At 37.9% G+C, this 19,769-nt stretch overlaps 5 protein-coding genes across 6 annotated transcripts; 4 read left to right on the forward strand and 1 right to left on the reverse strand.

The window, feature by feature from the left end:
* The first annotated feature begins 111 nt into the window (after positions 1 to 111).
* Positions 112 to 5,897, forward strand: c15h3orf52 (chromosome 15 C3orf52 homolog). Its single transcript, XM_003450151.5, has 7 exons — positions 112 to 455; positions 2,070 to 2,141; positions 2,369 to 2,431; positions 2,685 to 2,817; positions 3,002 to 3,162; positions 4,533 to 4,603; positions 4,704 to 5,897. The coding sequence occupies exons 1-7, from the start codon at positions 381 to 383 to the stop codon at positions 4,897 to 4,899; spliced, it is 771 nt and encodes a 256-aa protein (XP_003450199.2). The 5' UTR covers positions 112 to 380; the 3' UTR covers positions 4,900 to 5,897.
* A 136-nt stretch (positions 5,898 to 6,033) lies between these two features.
* guca1c (guanylate cyclase activator 1C) lies at positions 6,034 to 9,376 on the forward strand. Its single transcript, XM_003450199.5, has 4 exons — positions 6,034 to 7,840; positions 8,336 to 8,485; positions 8,931 to 9,018; positions 9,225 to 9,376. The coding sequence occupies exons 1-4, from the start codon at positions 7,646 to 7,648 to the stop codon at positions 9,359 to 9,361; spliced, it is 570 nt and encodes a 189-aa protein (XP_003450247.1). The 5' UTR covers positions 6,034 to 7,645; the 3' UTR covers positions 9,362 to 9,376.
* Positions 9,377 to 11,146: 1,770 nt separating this feature from the next.
* On the forward strand, positions 11,147 to 11,783 carry thrsp (thyroid hormone responsive). Its single transcript, XM_005455061.4, has one exon. The coding sequence runs from the start codon at positions 11,226 to 11,228 to the stop codon at positions 11,643 to 11,645; it is 420 nt and encodes a 139-aa protein (XP_005455118.1). The 5' UTR covers positions 11,147 to 11,225; the 3' UTR covers positions 11,646 to 11,783.
* On the reverse strand, positions 11,359 to 14,480 carry ndufc2 (NADH:ubiquinone oxidoreductase subunit C2). The gene is made up of 3 exons (XM_003450153.4): positions 14,174 to 14,480; positions 13,222 to 13,365; positions 11,359 to 12,122 (listed from the first exon to the last, which is right to left on the reverse strand). Exons 1-3 carry the CDS (start codon positions 14,310 to 14,312, stop codon positions 12,073 to 12,075), a joined length of 333 nt encoding a protein of 110 aa, XP_003450201.1. The 5' UTR covers positions 14,313 to 14,480; the 3' UTR covers positions 11,359 to 12,072.
* A 790-nt stretch (positions 14,481 to 15,270) lies between these two features.
* rab30 (RAB30, member RAS oncogene family) lies at positions 15,271 to 19,759 on the forward strand. Of its 2 annotated transcripts, none has more exons than XM_005455065.4 (5): positions 15,271 to 15,443; positions 17,223 to 17,321; positions 17,411 to 17,494; positions 17,583 to 17,766; positions 18,046 to 19,759. In XM_005455065.4, the coding sequence occupies exons 1-5, from the start codon at positions 15,402 to 15,404 to the stop codon at positions 18,294 to 18,296; spliced, it is 660 nt and encodes a 219-aa protein (XP_005455122.1). In that variant the 5' UTR covers positions 15,271 to 15,401; the 3' UTR covers positions 18,297 to 19,759. The 2 variants fall into 2 exon arrangements, with proteins under 2 accessions (XP_005455122.1, XP_003450202.1); XM_003450154.5 differs by having other exon boundaries at positions 15,288 to 15,443; positions 17,228 to 17,321.
* Positions 19,760 to 19,769: the final 10 nt, after the last annotated feature.

Here is a 19,769-nt window from a genome sequence, read left to right on the forward strand (position 1 = left end):
GTAACGTAATTCAACAGAGAAGCTGCTTACGAATCACGGATTGCTGTGCCGCTGGCCAGCTGTTATAACGTCATGAGTCCTCCCAAGTTTCGTCGGCACCGCCTCTCCGCTCCACCGAAACTTCAAGACTCACCTGTCAGGCTTCAGTAGGACGCGTAGGGAAGGAAGATATCGTGGCTCGTCTGAAGAAAAGCTTTCCCAGAAGCTGTCTTGAGTAACGATGTGAAGTCGCTGACTGGTGTTATTGAGGAACTGTTAATATATTTTGAGAACCCCAGCTGGGACGTGAATGTCACCGCGGCCAGCTTGTTTTTATTACCATTAAAAGTTGAGGTGCATAGGCACTTCCGGGTTAGAAAAGAATCTTGCCCAGGATCACCATGGATGATATTCCGATGGATATATTGAAATCCTCAGATGAATTCGATGGAGCGCCGGTTTCACGTGCTCATGGGGTGAGTAAATGGTATAAATATGTGAAATTCTGTTTAATGGTATTCTTAATTTGAATAACAGCATTAGTGATCATGACATTTTATGAAACATTGTATGTTTAATCACCTTGTAATAAGTCCTCCAGCCCTCTCTGTGCGAATAGAAAGTAAAACAAAATGCTGCTTCTTTCCTGTTTAGTCCACTCTGTAATACTACTAAAATTATACTAACGTCTTATATAGACGGATGAGTTAATTAGGTATTTTCATACTGTGTGTATTAAGAGCAGGAATGCATTAACAGCAGGATATGAAGGAGCCCACATGCTCCTCCTGTGTGCTTGAGGGTGTAACATGGCTTAAGATTTCAGTCATAATACAGACTCAATTCTTGAGGAACTTTATTTTTACTCATTGATGTGAAAGTTTAGTTTAAAGGGTCAAAAACTAGTTTTTGAAATCCAATAAAAAGTCAGCTTCAAAACAAAAGTAATTCTTCTCAAGTGCTTTTAAATGTGAGGAAAATATGACCCAAACTCACAGCTCAACAGTATGGTGCCAAAGTATTGAGTCATCACTTCACTTCTTTATATTGTACTTCCAAGGAACTAGATTTTCTTGTATTTCTTAACACTGTCTCGAGCAGTACTTCTCCACGTTTTCTGAAGGTCTTTCAAAGTATTCTTTGGACATTGGCTGCTTTTCCACTCATTTTCAATCCAGTCCTTCTGCCTAATTTCAGAGATTTATTTTTTTTTTGGGGGGGGGGCGGGTACTGACCTATGAGTCATTAAAGCATAGAAAAGGCAACTAACTCAAGGGATGAACCACTGTTATGTCTACAGATAACATATTTAAAAACAACAACAATTTTAAACTGCACCTTGTGCTTCTAGCAGCCTGTCACTAAAACACACTCTATAAAAAATGCCAACAATAACACAGTTTAACAGGCATGAAATAGTACAAGGTGATTCTGAAAGAGCTGTTAACTGAAAACATGGAATATCTCAGCATGATGTGCAGGGTGTCCTTATTAAATTGAGCAAACTGGAAAAGTGGAGGACAATCAAGAAGCAGCAGGCGTAAAAACTACCTACAGCAGATTATTATTATCTTAAAGTCACGTCTTTAAGAAATGAATATAGAAAAGTCCAATTTTGATCGACCATGCAATACTATCTGGAAACTGTCTGGCAGTGGCTTCATTTTTCAGCATGACAGTTATCCCAAACACTCTGGTACCTGGATAGAAAACACACACAATGGAATACTATCGGTCATGGACCTCACCATTATTAAAGCAGGGTTGGATTAAACAAAGGGAGCCAACATCCAAAGAATAGTCCTGAATATCCTTCAAGAAGCCTGGAGATCTATTCCTTTAAAGAAGTGGGAAGAAAGCATCCTAAGAGATTTGTGTCCAAGAGTAAAGGTGGCCATACCAAATATTGATTTTCAAGCTTTTACAAATTTGTAAAAACTCTGTTCTTCCCTTATGTACTCCATGTTTTTTGTATTCTTACTCATGTTTCAATAAATCACTGCACCTTTGTCCCATTTTCCTTGTAAAATGAAAAAAAGAAAGAGCTGGTGATATCTTTTATAAATATCCCCAAATTTTTCACCCTGTAGGGGACATGTGGTACATGTGGTGATGCCAGCACGAATTTAAGTCCAACTGAACATGAGAGTCTTCTGCCACAGGTAAGCAGCTTTCACTAAAGTTGTGCTCTATTTATTTTAAACTATTATTTTATTCTCTATTACAGAATGAGAACTACATATTTTTGAGTATGACATTTCTATTTTTTGAGCAGATGACAAAAGCAACTGTAGAAGGAAAAGAAACCTCTCACTTTCCCTTCTTGACTTCTATATTTAGTTAAGGAAGTGAGCAAAGTGATGATACCTTCCTTTTTGTGTCTTGCTAGGGAAATGGTACTAATGGAGTGCAGACATCTCCACGTGATGTAGAGTCTCAACAATCTGGAAAGGTATGAAAGGTGCTAAAAGGCATTATTTTTTGGTATTTGTCCCAGTTTTTCATCTTAATTTAAATAAAATGAATTTTGATGTTTCGTTTTTTTAATGTGAATGACTGAAAAAAATGAATGTGTGTATTCTGAATTGGTGCGCGCTGGGAAAAGGTTTGCGTGCCTGTGTATTAACTGACTAGAAATCTATGTTAATGACAAACCTGCTGCCTTGTAAAGTGTAGTCCATTTCATTATTTACATTATGTTCTAGGACCGCACTATGCACCGGATAAAGGAAGAGCTGAATGAGAAAGTCTTCTGGGAAATTAGACTATGGATGGTCATAATATTCATCGTCATTGTCATCATTGCAGTGATTTTCATTTCACTGGCTATATGTGCAGGTAGGGTTATGTTTTTAGTTGTTAGTGCTAAGTTGTGGCACATTCATTAAGATGTAAATGAATGAAATTTAAAAAAATATAATTTATGTTATGTAAAAGCATGAATATTGCAGGGAGCTACAATTCAGCATTTTTAACTATTCGAACACAGCAATTTTTCACTCACTGATTTCTCTTTGGGCAGCGATCCATCAGGATGAGGATGACATATTTGACCGTACATCATTTACAGTCATTCAGAATTTCCGTGGGAGCTTCCAGATGCCAAACCAGGTCTTCACAGAGGAACTTAACGCCAATTCCTCTGATAAAAGCCAAACACTGGCTACAGAACTAGAAACAAAGGTTGGACCATTTATAAACTGTATTTTATAAACGATGTACTTGATCTGTTCATATTAGCTGGTTGTATTTAGAACTTGCTACATACTCTATATGGACAAAATTACTGGGCCATCTACAGATGACACCTGCTCAGCTATGGAAACCCATGCTGTGATGATCCTGGCGTGCATTTTTTGATTTAATGTTAAGGTCAATAGAGGTTTTTGGAACTTTGCATTTATTTAGTCAGAAGAACATCGGCGCCTCAGCAGTTGGTGACCCCACTCTGCAACGTTACCACCGGTACCTGTGGTTTACCCCTTTGTGGCTGCGGTTCGTAAAAACTGCTTCCACTTTACATCAATACCACTTATAGTTAAATGTGGAAATTAAACTGTAAGAGGAAGGGGAATGAATTTCAAAAACTAGCTTGTTGCAACTGCATCCTATTACAGCACTATACTCTTTAGAACAACTCATTGTTTCACAAATATCTGTAAAGGCAGACTGCCAAGTGCTGGATTTTTATGCACTTCTGGCAATGAGACTGAAAACACCTGAATTCAAAGATTAGGAGATCTGGCCCAGTTCTTTTATCCTTATAGTGAATGTACAAAATATCTTTTACAGTGGCTATATTAAATGTACTGACAAACAGTGTAGCATTGCCTTTTGCAACCATGTTGCTTAGCTGGTGTATACATGGCGCAGTCCACGTGCCTGTGTTATATAAGGCAATTCAAGGATAGTTAATAGCTACGTTGTAAAACAGGGTAATGTCATAGGAGATGTGCCGATGTCTGCACACTGATAGTAGCAAAATGAATCAAAAATATGTTGCTTTTTTGTTTTGTTTTTTGGGGAAAGAGACAAAATTCTTATTCTTAATCTTCACCCAAAGTTTCATGGTATTCAGCTCAGTAGTTTTCTATGCAATCCACCTGCTGGCAGGCAAAGAAACGAAACAGATGAATGACTACATTCCAGTTCAGGTTACAGCATGTTTTTAAGATAAACACGCTGATTGTTATTGTTTCATTCACTATGAATAGTGGAGTAACAACCCCCCCCCCCAAAAAAAACAAAAATCGGGGAAGTATTGTAGGAATTCCTGTTTGCACAAACATTTACTTGTCTGTAAAGCTGCTCTGGGGTTCATTTCATAATACTGTGAAGTTTTTTCCTGAACTCATCAATGTTTAAACTGCTCTACTGTTTACACAAAACCCCAAAAACCTGTGTGTGCTTCATGCTTTTATCTCCTTCTGAAATTTTAATGTAAAACCAATTAGCATTAAAATTGAGCTGAGAGAAAGGTAGGTAGGGGAGTGCCAGCCAAAACAATTTCCTGCTAATGTTTTCTCTTGCATGCTTTGTTCTGCCCCACCCAGCTCTCTGACCTCTACAAAACCTCAGCTGCACTGGGGCGATACTTCTTCAACACAGAGATACGCGCTGTCAGGTAAATACATGTCAAATTTGGAATTTACGAACTGTGTATTTCGGTGAAACCACTGAATTTTGTGCGTTAAACTTCAGAAATGTTTAATCCTCCCCCGCAGGAACGGTTCAGTCATTGCTGACTACAAGCTGACATTTCAGATGCCTGAAGAGGAGAAGGATCAGCTGAGGAATTTTACTCTGAGCAGGCAGATGGTGTACAACGTGTTCAGACAGTTTCTTTATGACCAGGAACTACCTGAATCGGACCCAATGTTCATTGATCCAGCTTCCCTAAAAATGGTTTTAGGAAACTGAGGACAAGAAGTTTAAAACGAGACCAGAAAACCAGTTCTTGGTTTCTTTTTAGTTTTTATGAGCCACTAAACCTCCATGATGTCACGTCGATGTCATTGTTTTCTCACGAGTCTGCATATGAGACGTCTCTACCACGGGAGGCTACATGACCATAGTTGCGCCACCCCGCAAATAATGGTAGTCATGTGTGTGTTTGTGTGCAGGATATTTTTGGGGGGTTAAAACATAACCTCTACTCAAACTCACAAAAAATGGAAAACAAACACAAAACATGTTTTTATTGAAAAAAACGCATTAAGATATTGTACTTAAGATTTCACTGTGTTTTACTGTTCATAGTTTACTGCATTTACATGTCAGTTCTTTAAGTTCCTCGACACTCACTGTGATATTTGTACATAAAGAAAACTGGTGTATATTTTTAATGGAAAATGGAAATTATTTGTGCCATTGTATTCTTTGCATACTTCACTTACAAAGCCCTAGAACACGATTCAATCAACAGTTGAAAAGGAAATGAACAGGAAAATGAGTCATTTACGTATTATTACATAAAGGCTGTGCATCCCTTATAAACTGTGCACTCTATACACAAATTGTTTTGTGTACTATAGCACAAGGACAGATCGGACCGTGTTTTCCCCTTCACTGTTTGTTTTGGTAGTTGAACACTAGGGGGAGCATTTTCCACAGGACATTTTGTTTCTCTTTTGATTCCTCTCTCTGGTTAAGAACAGGAATTTATATTGTACGTATTTAGAGCAGGGAGCAGGTTATTGCAACGTTTTTGGCAACAGTTTATGTTGTAAGTTTTTAATTTATTTTTTGGCTACTGTGTCAGTGATTATGTCTGCATGTCTAAGATGACAGCTGTAATAAATGTTTGTATTTTCACGGATAGTTGCTCCACACCAGACGTTCAGTTCTCTTCACTTTGACTTGCTGAATTTCCAAGAATGTGTTTCCCAAATAAAGATATTACAGTCATTCCTTTAAAAGGCTAACCCATTTTTACAACTGATGCAATAATAGAAATACTTACATGTGATTTAACAACTGTGGCGTTGCTTCCATGGAACTTACATTGCATCTTTCACACAGCAGCACATTTCACTAAAACAAATTTTACGTCAGCAATTTTCTCAAACGACAAAAGAGACTTCCTGAGAAAAGGAAGTATTATGTATTACACGAATTTCTAATAACACTATATGAAAGAAATGCTGAGTTTTAAATCTTGTTCTTCTTTTTCCTGGGGGGGGAATACAGTTTTACATGTTCACAAACAGCCATTCTGCATGACAGTCACATGGTGGTCAAAAGGTTAAGTTTAAACAGCAGCGCATCTGTGGGATCCAAAAAGATTTCAACAGCTTATTACTGGACACAAAACCACACCACCCCGTTTGCTCTTTGAAATTTCCAAATATTGCAGATATTGGCACATTTTTGCTGAGACGGAATTTATTGATCCAGACTGGACAACGTTGCTCTGTACTGTATTTAGAGTTACAGAGGGCATTTTTTTTTTTCTCTAACATTTTACTAAATATGCTGGCAGCAGTGATAGCTCATGGGCACCATTCTGGCTGTCTATGTCTAACAGGTAGCAACTGCCTGTCTTGCTTGTAGTAAAGGAGCTCTTTCTTGTGAATGCTATTTTAAGAATCAGTAATCATCCAAAGCCAGATTTACTCTAACAAGCACGCTGAGCTTTGATAGCCTTGTTTTGTTTTGTTTTTTTACTTCATGGTAGGTCAGAGACCAGTCACAGAGTTCAGTGACAGATCAACAGTGCTCGAACAACACGTGTAATGTGTGTGCAACATTTTTCTGTATTCTTAAAAACTCAGATCATGCTGAGATTAAATTCACATGGAAAATGCATCATTATCAAACTTATGCTTGAAGAAGTCTAGCTGACTGGTGATTAAAAATATCAGTCTGGGCAAAGGCAGCTCCTTTTCGCTGTTAGAAACGCAAGCACAGTTAGCCTATAAGCGTCAAACACTGGGGTGGCAGAAACCATAGAAATGACAAGATTTGATTATTCATGACTTGCAGGAGAAAATCCAAAAATCAAAGTTATTAGGATTCAGGAAAACTTACGTTCATATGCATACATATTTGGCATAAATAATACCAAACTTTGGGACGGGACGGGCTTGACTGACAGACACCTAAATAAAGAGAGTTAGTAATCAAGACGTAAGGAAATAAAGGCGTGGATAAGGGTTTCCAGATCTTTAGATGATAAGATAGATACCATATAATTTTATTATAGGCTTTTAGTAACAGATTGCCTAAAGATACAATTTCAAATTGTTTTTTGCTAAATTTTCTGATATGTGTAGACACAACATGGGTTCATCCCTAGTATTTGGTGCTTTTTTTAAATACTTGAATTATTCATAGATGGGTGTTAAATGGCTTAACGAACCAAAAACAAAACCATTCTCCGAAAGTTATGCTTTTCTCTGAAAGTGACCCCTGCAGGAAGTTCCTTTGTGCCAATGGAAACTAGTTCAGTCAAAGAGCACACACTTTGCCCTGACGTTTTAGCAAGATTCTCTGGTTATCCTATTAAAGGGTTATGTCTCCTTTTAGCTGCCTCAAGATGTAAAGCTTAAGGAGGTTGTTGTTACTCAGAGCTCAGAGTAGGTGCTACACTTTCCTCTGTGGATTCACTTTGATCAGCAGCTCTCTACAGGTTTCTGGACAAAAGTCCCAATCATCTGGAGTGAAAATGGGTGCCCACGGCTCCAACCTGGATGATATCCTGGAGGAGGACATGCACCACTGGTACACAAAGTTCATGAGGGAATCTCCTTCGGGGCTCATCACGCTCTTTGAGCTGAAGACAATGCTTGAAATGAATGGTATGACAGAGGAGGCCAGCAGCTATGTGGACCAGGTCTTCGTCACCTTTGACATGGATGGGGTATGAAAACATTTACTATTGGAGGATATGAACTGGGTGGAAGAAACACATGAAGAATACCAGGAAACTTTGCAAAAAATGTAGCAAACAGAAGTATAGAGTAATGCAGATCAGGGGGGACCAGTTTTGCAAATAGTTCAATGGTGTCTTTATCAGTATATAATACTGTAGAATGCATCAGTTATTATGAAGATCTCTGATTTGCTTTTCTACAAGAGTTCAAAAGAAAAAACATTTTATACTCTGAATCATTTAGTTTGTTCCAACTTAAAGGATAGAAAGTTATAAGTATTAAATTTAGTGTCTCTAAATATCTGATATAGCTTCCTTTGAAATTAGCTGCACTTGTAGCCCTTGTTTACAAAGATAAAATACTTAATTATTTAATTCAGAATTTTGGTCATTATTCTTTGAAGTAAACAAGTTTTGTTTTTTTCAGTAAATGATGTGAGATTTACTCTCCTTTCCCTTTGTGTGTCTTTTTTTATTTTACAGGATGGCTATATAGACTTTGTTGAATATATTGCAGGCATTAGTTTATTACTGAAAGGAGAAATAAATCAGAAGCTAAAGTGGTACTTCAAGCTCTTTGATCAGGATGGAAATGGAAAAATTGACAAGGATGAACTGGAAACTATATTTAAGGTAGAGTATGTCTTCTCTGAATTTTTCCTAATCAGATTTCTGCATCCAAAGTAGTGAGCTTCTCAGAATTCTCTGAATGGTGCCCTGAAGATTAACTCTGGAAGCGCACATAAGTAGCCACAGCACCTAAATCCAACAGCTTCCTAATTAACCTCTGTTTCCAATTTGGCTGATTCTTAACTCCTGACTAAAGCCATACAATGATCACCCTGTTTACATTACATCTTGTTACCAGTAATAATAATAACAACACTTTTCAACAGTCAAATCAAATCATGATCTTTGTCTTACCAAAAGCAGAATGCATTTCATCTTTCAGTGTATGGAAGTACAGGCTGTAAGAAGGTGTAATATAATCAGTATGCTAAAATGTTACATCTATTGGCTAGATCATTTATTTTGGCACTTACAGCTTTGTTTAAATATCTTCTTTCATCTCTTTTAGGCCATTCAAGACATCACCAGAAGCTACGACATCCCTCCAGAAGAGATTGTGAATCTTATATATGAGAAGATTGATGTCAACGGAGAAGGTAACAAACGCATGATTGTGTATAAAGTGTATCAAGAATTAAACCAGTGATAAAAGGCTTTTGTCACCATGACCAGAGTGAAATGAATACAATACAAATGAATGAATACAAACTAACATTCTGATAGTTGTGAAATGTTCTGCTTTGTGATTTGTTTCCATAAAATCGCAGCTTTAAATGCACAGAGTGCCACTTCTCTCTCTCAGGTGAGCTGACGCTGGAAGAGTTCATCAGTGGAGCAAGGGAGCACCCTGACATCATGGATATGCTCACTAAGATGATGGATTTAACTCATGTCTTGGAAATTATTGTCAAGGGTCAACGGAGGAAAGCTCTGAACTGAGTCAGTAAACAACAAGCCGAAGGACTGACATCACCCTGACTTTAAAGACTGTACGCACTTGACGATGCACCGAGTCCCACCTCAGACTGCAAACACCCAAACTGACAGAGCAGGACCACACAAATATCTCTCTGCATATCACCAGATAACACGCAGAATGAAGCAACAGAATGAAGCAGATAATTTCCTCTCCTCTGTTAACCTGTATGTGCCCTCAGATTCATTGTACAGTTTACTTTTTAAAAAAAAAATTTAAACACTTTAACAATTGTGGCGAGGCTTGGTGGAAAGAAAAAAGTAAAACTGCTTTTAGGGTCTCATCATGGGCCCAGCAGATTATGCAAAGTAAGGTTAAACGAATCACTTTTATTTAATTCATCAGGAGCTAATTTCTGATTAATGATTCTAAAGACTCTTAAACTGAACGGTCAGTTTCTGAATAGTTACAGGATACATAGAGTATTGGGGTATTTACAGTATAGTCTACAACACTCGCGGGGACTGTTGGTAGTTTTGTGTTGACGAGTTTGTAAAATCTATAAGAAAAGTCCATTATTGGATAAAAACACTAATGGACACTAAAATTTTTGTGATTATGTACAGAAAATATGTTTTAAAATATTTTGCGATTAAGGTTGCCTTAAAATCAATATATCTGTTTATTTTTAATAACCCCTTACACGTGACAGATTCCATTCTGCAAAACCTGCAATAATTTCCTTTAATCAATGACGTAACTTTAAGAGTAACATGCAAAGTTTACCACATTGTTGTGTCAACCAGCTTCAAATAGAGAATTAGGAAAATAGATAAAAATAAGATATATAGATTAGAAAAGCTAAAAACTGAGGAAACAAAGCACAGTTTGTTATTTAATAAGATGCAGCATTTAGAGATATTGTTTCAGTTTAACTGCTTGACAACTGAACCAGCTCAAGGATGCCATCTTATGAGAACAAGATGAAGGACTAGTGCATGTTATTGTGGTGAGACTGATGGTGTAGTTCAGCAACGCCAGCTGTTGTATCACTCACATTTCTAAATAAAATGAAAAGAAAGCCAAACGCTGATTATTTGAATATCCTGATTATTATTTATTAAAAAGAGTATTCTTTTTTTTAATCCCACCTGATAACCTAAAGTTATAGTATGCTTTCAACACTGATTTATCTTTGTGAGAGAACCAAAACACGTTCAGGCAGCACATGGCTTTTTTTCCGATCAGTTCTGCCGACTGGCTGCAAAGCTTTCAGTTCCACTTGAGCAGGAAAAACCCAGAATCTGTGGAATATAATTAGCATTCATGCAGTTTCTAAGGGGAACCAGGCCCTACCAGAACAATTTCTTCTTGCGTTCCTTCATTTTAAATCAACAGAAAGCTAGATTTTGTTTTTAAGATTTATTAGTCTTTGTATTTCACAGAAACTATTGGGAAAGAAACAGAAAAGCAATGATTAAAGCCTCTAAAACAGCCTTCAAACCCACACCAGAATAATCCAGGGTTCTTTATTTCGGGCCTATAGTATGTTCATAAACTCATTTGTACTTGGAAATCAAAGCATGACATTCCTTTATACTTTCAACATTAATCATTAACCACACAGAGCATTAGCAGGTTCATTTCAGTACACACTGGCCAGACTATTTTGAACTGGGTGGTGTAAATCAAATAAAGATAAGGGTTTGACTCGACATAACACTCGGCCTCTTTCTAAATGTATCGGATGATGCAGTTACACAACTGCACTGTTCAACCCACCTTGGTTCATCATATAAACTCACATCTCACAGCACTGCAGTGCACACTGCTTCCACTTGTTTGCCACCACAGCAAGTAAACAGCCGGCCACATCCAGCGGGAACCATGCAGTCTGCCGACGCCAAATTCAAGAGAAACAGCCTGTTCCTGACTCTGAGACAATACAGCTCAGCCGTCAGTGAAATGGAGCAGACCATTCTTCTGCCAAGCCTGCTGCGAGACATGCCCTCAGACGAGGTTTGGGACTGTGAAGCTGCAGAAGAGACCTGCAAAGACCTGTACGGCAACTACTTGATGCTCAAAGCCATACGGACCACAGTGGAGAGCGGCCTAATACCCCTGGATGATCACAAGGCCAAAAACAACACCGCACTGAACAAGACCCTGGAGCCTCTCTTGGACACAGATCCTGAAGTCCTCTTCCACTTCCACGTGAGAGGACTGTTTTCTGTGATGAGTGACCTCACCAAGAAGACGCAGACTCTCACTGAGAAATACATGGACATTATTGGGGTAGCAAATTAGTCCTAAGATATGTGGACATCTGTTTTTAAGAGAGTCATCTAAGACACCCAAACATCGCAAATGTCTGAAATGTTTACATTCAGTGACCCCAAACTTCTAACCTAATGAATAAGGAATAAATATGCATTGTCAAAATTACTCAATTGTGTCTCTTAATTTGCTTTTGTAATGATCCCTTTTATATAAACAAACAGCACAAGAAAGATATGACTTTTTAAAGAATATAAGAGTTTCCTAAGCTTGTAAAGGATTCAACTTTTTGTTTACACTAATAAAGTCAGTCACAAAATTGAGTTTGTGAGTGGAGTTTATTCTTTTTATTTACATATCTATATTTCAAACAATTTATGACAGAATGCTCTCACAAAAAGGCTGCTCAACACAGGCGGCAACTGTGACTGTTTCCTCTCTCTGCAGCCACTGATGCTTAGCGCACAGGATGGAAAGGCTCAACAATCTCAGCAAAGGTCTTTTGCTCTGGTAAGATAAAAGAAACCAAAAGCAACATTTTGATTACAAACATACATGACCCAACGATTCATACGATTTAATCAGAGTTAATGTCCTACAGCACTTCAATGCACAGTCTGATTTCTTCCCCCGTGGGATTTCTTATTCAAAACAATAACATCAGGCCTAGTTTGATGGCACTGGAAAGTAGCGTGGGATCATGGGAACCGTAACTAATGCTACCGAAAAGCTGATGTGACTTAGAAAGAAGTCATTTTCACAGATGAGGTAATCTTTACTTTTTGTTACATTTATTTAATTTGCAATAAATTTGAATCACCTTGTAACATTACTGTTACAAGGTGGCCATCAAATATAAGGTTGATTTGCCACTGACAGGTGACTGAAATATTAGAAATAAGATTATGGATTTCTCAGGCTTTGAACATTTTTGAACACATTTCAATTATGTAGATACACATAATAAAGATACAGCATTATTTTTCTCGCCTTTAGACAATCTGGGATTTGAATTTGGAACAGGGTACATATTACATATTTAAATGCTAAAGAAATTATTTCACAACTACACTACACAGGATTTCAGATCATCCAATGACAACAAACAAACAAAAAAGAATCTAAAGTGGTGTGTGCATAAACGTAATTTCCACCTGTGTGGAGCTGAGCCTGCTCCGTGTTGGTGTTTTTTGAAAACAAGGATATGTATGAAAATCCATTATTATGTAGTGTCACTTGCAGAAGGTGGTATTTATTTCATTTGAAAGAAAATCATGGGAGTTGTATCAGCTAATGAACGGTGAATGGTGCCAGCCACTCACAAAGCACCAATTCTGCATTGGCTGTGGCTGTACTACTAATCGGGAGGTTTGTGGTTTGATCCCTGATTCTTCAGATCTGAATGTCAAAACATCCTTGGGCAAGAAACTGAATCCCAACTTGCCTTCTGATGCATACACTTAAGTGTGAGTTTGTGAATGTTAGTTTAAAAGCTCTTTTTTCAATGAAAAAAAAAAACAACCCAAGGGTCTCATACAATAAAGAAGAGGTAGTGTTGGGCTCTTGTGTCTTCTGTTAGAGCAAAGACACGTAAAAATGAACTTACCCTTTGGTACAAATTTGTCCGGGTGGAGTTTGATATACTCATTCATGTCTCGATCGAGTCTAGCATAAGTGTAATTTTCATATTTGGTAACATGGTAGCCGATGAACCAGCCAATGGTTGCCAGCAGAAACTGTCGATGAACACCTTAAAGAGAAAACACGGAAAATGATGCAACATTTATTGATCACATACAACTAGCATACAGCAAACTAAAGTAGATATATTTGCAAGATACTTCAAAGCACAATAATAAAATCTTACTGTGGTTATGAGGAACCAAAAGCTTGCACATTATAAGGTTTTCTCTTAAAAAAATAAAAAATAAAATAAAAAAATAGGATCGCAAAAAATGCAAACAAAAACAAATTGAATTAATAGGTGGAGGCTTACACTTTAGCTTACTGCACTTAGCTTTTTAACAGCGCATTTTATATCAACACTTCATAGCTAGATATTACCAAAACAAAGACGACAGGAAACAAAACAAAACCCAATGTGGCACAACCAATGCTAATACTACTTTCTTTTTCAGATAGGGAGAAACAATAATGACAACATTTAACGTTAGACTTCTTTAAAAAATTAACAAACGAACTTTTAGTTTTCAGTTTTGTTTATTTTGTTAATCCCTAAGGAAATTATGCATGTATTTTTGTTCCAATTTAAAACTTAATTTTAATTATCCTCTATGTCATGTGCTGGATAATGAAAGATCTTGTTTTTATGGTGTCCAAATTTCTTAACTATGTTTTTGATATTTATCCCTATTTTAATGCTACATGAAAGGTAAACACACTGCAACCACTGTGGGCAGCTCGCAACCAGTTACTAATCTGAGAGATCATTTATTTACTAAATACTCTGATTTCTTTTTAAAAAATTAAGTGTTTCATATGCTTAAAAGGAAAGCGTCCGTTCGTGCACCAGTCTGAAAGACAGCTAAAATGCTAACCTGATTTCACTGGCGGCCTGTGGTTGATAGCGTTGTGCAGCACGGCGGAGACCCAGCCTACACCCGCCAGCCACAGCGAATTCCTGTTCACGAGCCCCGGAGGAGGCAGAGACTTCCCCTCTTCTGGAATAAAGCCCATGGCGAGAAATGTGCCCCTTAGTTCAGACCTTATTTAATAATTTCCGAGATGCCTGCTACTACTATTCATCGGCTATCACCTCTCGTAGGAAGTCAAGGGCACAGCGTGCAACCGAACTACTGGTCCGGGCGCAACCAACGGCAAGCGCTTGAGTTCCGCATTATTTGTCTCCTAGCAACAAAAGAGCCTATGAGTCACAGTAGGCCAAAATCTTTGTAAATAAAATGTGCCAGATAGTTAATATTACAATTCAGTCCGCTTGATTCAAAATATTTACTACATTAATGTGTACATTAGTACCATATATAGAAATATCATAAAATATATCCTAGTGGGAAATCAGATTAATGGAATTAGAAAAACAAAAGAGAAAAAAATTAACAATAAAAAAAAACAACATAGTCTGTATTCAGCTTAAGTTAATAACTGAGGAAATATTGGAGGACACATGTTATTAATATAGTAATGTTGTAGAAACTGCAAAACTTTGTAGCTTTGCACTTTCACATCTCTTTTGTTTATCATTGCTCTGTGTGAGTTTTCCTGTTAGAATTACAATCTATAAAACTGCAGTGTTCCACATAGTATAAATACTAGAAGCTCTGTAGAATGGAACAAAATTGCAGCATGTAACTTTTTAACTTTCAATTTTTATCTTCCATAAAATATAAAAATGAGAGAGAGAGAGAGAGAGAGAGAGAGAGATCAAAAATATTAATATCTAAAATTCCCTCCGAGTTTCTTTCCTAGGAATTCTGCTGCATCCACCCAGAACAACCAGTGGAAAAATAGACAAATGCTTTCCTTTCCAGCCCACAGATGTCTGCATCCGTTTGAATGTTTGAAGCTTCACTGGGGAAAGACACACTTAAGCTTGTTATTGATGGAGTACTTTTCTGAATGCACCGATTACATGTAACGCGTTACTTTGCATGTGAACTGATGACATCATTGAGGGCAGGCCTCCCCCTCCCTCCTCGTCTCTCTATCAGACGGGCTGCTGCTGCTGAGCTCCTGAGGATACACATAGCCAGAGGAATTATGCCCTGCCCAGCAGCGGCTTTGCCCATTTGAAGAGGTGACCTATGCATGCCAAGTAGTTCTAAGTCCGGGGATATCCCCGTGTTTTTGGTAAGTGTGAATTATCTCTTGACTCGGTGCGAAGGGCAGACTTTGATTTTTTTTTTCCTTGCTGCATCTGCAGATAAAATGGCCAGAATCACACGCTGTAGCCGCTAGTTGCTACTGTTGCTAGCTTCCACCGAATGGCTTTCAACTCAGATCAAAAATGAAGGATAATTAGCCAGAAGTGTAAAGCTACTTCAGATTACGAAATGTGCGGGATGCTGCAGGTTTTTTCTTGCCTTTCAGGACATAAGATGTTGGTGAAGATGTGATTGCGACACGGAAAGAAGTGTTTCAAATCACTGCAAGAAAGGGTTAAATTATTCCTTCAAAATCTGCTTCTCTGTACCAGCATTGTCACCCAGAGATTCGCATCTTCCTGCAAGCAACAGTTTGTTTCCTTAAAATGTTGTTTTTAGAGCGATATGTTCAGTTTCTCCGCACGTAAAGGCCCGGTTCTCCATTCTAGCGTAAGGGCACACATAGAAACGCACTGCAGAATTTAAAATTGTGCTATATTATCATTGTTTACATACATTTCGCATCACGCCCTGTTGTGTGGGCATCGAACAAAGTAACTCTTGCATCTTTGCGTTTTGTGCTTTGTGCAGGCTGTATTGTTTGAATCTCCATGTCTCCATGCAAGTGATGCACGGCCCCAAAAACTGGAGCTAAAAAGAAAGGAAAGAAAATAGAAGAGATCTAAAATGAGATCTAGTGGAGGAGTGAAACAGAATTGTTTGCTGTTTTCTTAAGTGCACTGTCTGAAACACATGTGTCATATACCAAAAATGCAGTTTCCTACAGTGATCAAAACTATTCCATTGAAATGAGACTGGACAAACTAGTGGAACATTTCACAGCTATTTTAGTGAAAAGGTACCATGGCCAGCTGGTATAAGGAAACATCTCAGAGAAGCTTTCAAGTGGCAAATTGTTAAAAACGATTAAAGTTGCAGATAGCTTTAAAATGCTATCATCTGCAGCATAGTGGAAAAGTAAGATTCAGATAATCTTGAGGGGCAAGGTTAGCATTGAATGATGGTGATATGGTTACATGCATGGGCTCAGGAAAACTTTCATTTACTGAGGCAAAGTGGAAAGCTGTTCTTTGGTCAGGCAAATCAAATTTTAAATTATCTTTGAAGTCATAAGTCCCGTGACTTTTGGCCGAAACTGGACGAGGATCAGCCAGCATACCGTGATTCTCAATAATACTTAGAGGCTTTGGTCCAGTATCTGCCATTACACTTTTTTTTCCTTTGGTCAGGGAGTATCTTTCTTACTTCAGCAAGAAAATAACAAGCCACATTCTACACGTATAACACCATAGCTTTATAAAAGAGTCTGGGTGCTTAACTGGTGCACCAGTTTGTGCATTTACAGAGAAGCTATAAAGCCTAATAGTTTTGTCATTTGATAGGTAGGCCCAGTTGTTTTCTGTGGAAATGGGATTATGGTAAGTAAAAAGGAAATGTCTCTGTGCTACATTTTTTTTCAGTGCAATTAGTGTCGGGTATAATTCTGCTAATGAGCACAATATGAATTCAGATCACACACTGAAGGGCATAGCTTACTCACCCAAGCTTATTCAGCTCAAATTTTACTTGTTGTCTGAGCCCTGATGGTTACACAACAGATTTTAGTGACATCAGCATCTTTGGTGTGTGTGTCTCATGACTTTATCCCTCTAGCTTGGAGCACATAGAGACAAATGTTAGCAATTTTACAGTTATAGCGTTAGCTCTTCACCTCTTTCTTTTCTCCCTGTCTTTTTTTTTCTAGTTTAGTATGAGCATGGAAGATTATGACTACCTGTTCAAAATAGTTCTGATAGGAAATGCTGGAGTTGGGAAAACATGTCTCGTCCGGCGCTTTACTCAGGTTTGTATGCTGTCTGTGTGTCTGAGTCTGTAGCTATTGAATTACACAGTACAGAAGTGTTAAATTATAAGTTTTGCTTGTAATTGTAGGGCCTTTTCCCACCTGGACAAGGGGCTACTATTGGAGTAGATTTCATGATTAAGACTGTGGAAATCAAAGGGGAGAAGGTCAAGGTACGCCAGTGTTACATTTTTGTTTGCATTTATGTTTTGTAGCAGTTTGGACAGTTGCCTATATTCTTGACAATATTATGTTTTCCAGCTACAAATATGGGACACAGCTGGACAGGAGCGATTTCGCTCCATTACTCAGAGTTATTACCGTAGTGCCAACGCCCTCATTCTTACGTATGACATTACCTGTGAGGACTCCTTCAGGTGCCTTCCAGAGTGGCTGAGGGAGATCGAGCAGTATGCCAACAACCAAGTGGTGACTATATTAGTCGGTAAGAACTTTGTTTTGTACTTGAATAACTCATAAGCTTATCTTTGTCATCAGCATTGTTTGGTGAGATTTATTTATTTTTATTCTTGTCATTTTGAGAACGCACAGTCATCTCAAATGCATCCCACACATGCTTCCATGCACATATCCCTCCCCATTCTCATCTGTCTCATTAAACACCCACCACTGTTTAGTCAGACTGCACCAAGCCAGACTTGTGGTTTGTTTTTGTTTTGTTTTTTCCCCTGTTGTTGAAAGATGGACATTGTATGTTTTATAGGTAACAAAATAGATCTGGCAGAGAAGAGAGAGGTCCTCAGGCAGAGGGCTGAAGACTTTGCCGAGGCTCAGAGCATGCTGTACCTGGAGACGTCAGCCAAAGAGTCTGACAACGTGGAGAAACTTTTTCTCGACCTGGCCTGCGAGCTCATTCGAGAGGCGAAGCAAAACAAGCTGGATAACAGTGACACTGCCCCGATGCCTGGAGAGGGTAAAACCATCAGTTACTTGAGCTGCTGCAACATCAATTAGAGAAAGCTCAGCCATGGGGCCGTTTTAACAGAGTAGCCATTGACTGTAGAGGTTAGATGACTGATCCCCAATGCCTCCGTCCCACTAAGATGGCATAAAGCCACATCTTAGTCTGGTCATTTCTAGTCCCATGCCTTTTTTAAGCTGTACAAGGGAATTTATTACCTTAGTTTGGCCTTCCAGGACCGAGCATTTTAAGATGCTGCCATTATGGAGAACGTTTTTCCTCAGTGCAACAGGATGTAAAGTGTTTCCCTGATACATAGGAGAATCTGAGTAAAGTTCAGTTTTATGATCCTCACGGTGAAATGGCAGGATTGTTTTTTTTCCTGTTGGGGTTTTAGAATCCATTTTCATCAAATCAGTTTTCACCAGCAGTATTAAAATGAGCGAAAAGCTTTGCCAGGTATTTTGTTACAGATCCCACATAGTTTACAAAAGAATAATGAATCACGGGAGGTGATAGGTTAATGGTAACAATGTGTTTACATACAGTACATCTCATCGATTAACAGGTTTGATTAAATTGTAAACAAAAACGTTGCAAAAATGACCCTAAAATCTGTTGCACAATCGTTTATTATCCACTGCAGTTTCTTCTGCTCTGAGATTTGTGTACAATTTGTGTAACTTTCATAATTTTACTTCTGAATCATTGTTTGCACCTGTCGTTACATACTGTGAAATATTAGTTCCCAATAAATGATTTTACCTGCTGCTAAAATGTGTTTGTCAAATAAAATAAACTGAAAACACGTATAAATGCTACAGTATTCTGTGACGCCATTATTATTATTATTATTATTATTATTTTTTAGTATACTTGCAGTGCTTGTGATTAGTCCGTTTATTTAGTATGACGCAATTGGAAAGGCCATCATCAGCAGACCTTGTCAGCCGTTTATTTCAATGACTTTTTTTTTTTTTTTTTGGTCATGTTTTTCTTACCCATAGGCGTGAATATTTCTGCCTCTGTTGTTGCTGCCTAGCCATGAAATTATTTGAAGGGTTATGTTAATGTAGTTTTGTATTACGTGTTGTATTTCATATGCTTTTATTGTAAAATTTTCTCAATTGTTCAGCATGGTTAACCATTTTTTTTTGTAGTGTTTAAATTTATCTTTCCTATATTTGCCATAACTGTAAAGTACTGTATCGCACAATGCCATATACTGCACACTTATTTTTATTATAACATGTTGTCTTTTGTTGTACAGTAGTACAAGTTAGCACTTTGCTTTTATAATTTTGTATTTTTTCCATAATCCCTTTGTAAAACTAGCAAGCATTTTGTTTTGCCTTTAACAGCAGTTACTTATAACTAATCCCTTGCATCTTCCTGTGAAGTCTCTATGGGAAAATACAAAGGAAACACCATTGGGATTTTGTGCTTCTTTTCCTTTATGTGTACAAAATGATCCCTGGAATATTCTGTATAACATTAAACCTCTAAATACTCTTAAGATGTGTTTT

Source organism: Oreochromis niloticus, linkage group LG14 (genome assembly GCF_001858045.2).
Source record: "Oreochromis niloticus isolate F11D_XX linkage group LG14, O_niloticus_UMD_NMBU, whole genome shotgun sequence".
Taxonomy (NCBI): domain Eukaryota; kingdom Metazoa; phylum Chordata; class Actinopteri; order Cichliformes; family Cichlidae; genus Oreochromis; species Oreochromis niloticus.

Coding starts and splice junctions, on each gene's coding strand:
- ndufc2 (XM_003450153.4), bottom strand. CDS start 14,312: ATGGGCTTTATTCCAGAAGAGGGGAAGTCTCTGCCTCCTCCGGGGCTC. Junction 13,366..14,173: donor CAGGCCGCCAGTGAAATCAG/GTTAGCATTTTA, acceptor TTTCTCTTTAAG/GTGTTCATCGACAGTTTCTG. Junction 12,123..13,221: donor GGACAAATTTGTACCAAAGG/GTAAGTTCATTT, acceptor TTATCTTACCAG/AGCAAAAGACCTTTGCTGAG.
- rab30 (XM_005455065.4), top strand. CDS start 15,402: ATGCCAAGTAGTTCTAAGTCCGGGGATATCCCCGTGTTTTTG. Junction 17,322..17,410: donor TCGTCCGGCGCTTTACTCAG/GTTTGTATGCTG, acceptor TTGTAATTGTAG/GGCCTTTTCCCACCTGGACA. Junction 17,495..17,582: donor TCAAAGGGGAGAAGGTCAAG/GTACGCCAGTGT, acceptor TATGTTTTCCAG/CTACAAATATGGGACACAGC.
- thrsp (XM_005455061.4), top strand. CDS start 11,226: ATGCAGTCTGCCGACGCCAAATTCAAGAGAAACAGCCTGTTCCTGACT.
- c15h3orf52 (XM_003450151.5), top strand. CDS start 381: ATGGATGATATTCCGATGGATATATTGAAATCCTCAGATGAATTCGAT. Junction 2,142..2,368: donor ATGAGAGTCTTCTGCCACAG/GTAAGCAGCTTT, acceptor GTGTCTTGCTAG/GGAAATGGTACTAATGGAGT. Junction 2,818..3,001: donor TTCACTGGCTATATGTGCAG/GTAGGGTTATGT, acceptor CTCTTTGGGCAG/CGATCCATCAGGATGAGGAT.
- guca1c (XM_003450199.5), top strand. CDS start 7,646: ATGGGTGCCCACGGCTCCAACCTGGATGATATCCTGGAGGAGGACATG. Junction 7,841..8,335: donor TCACCTTTGACATGGATGGG/GTATGAAAACAT, acceptor TTTATTTTACAG/GATGGCTATATAGACTTTGT. Junction 9,019..9,224: donor GATTGATGTCAACGGAGAAG/GTAACAAACGCA, acceptor TCTCTCTCTCAG/GTGAGCTGACGCTGGAAGAG.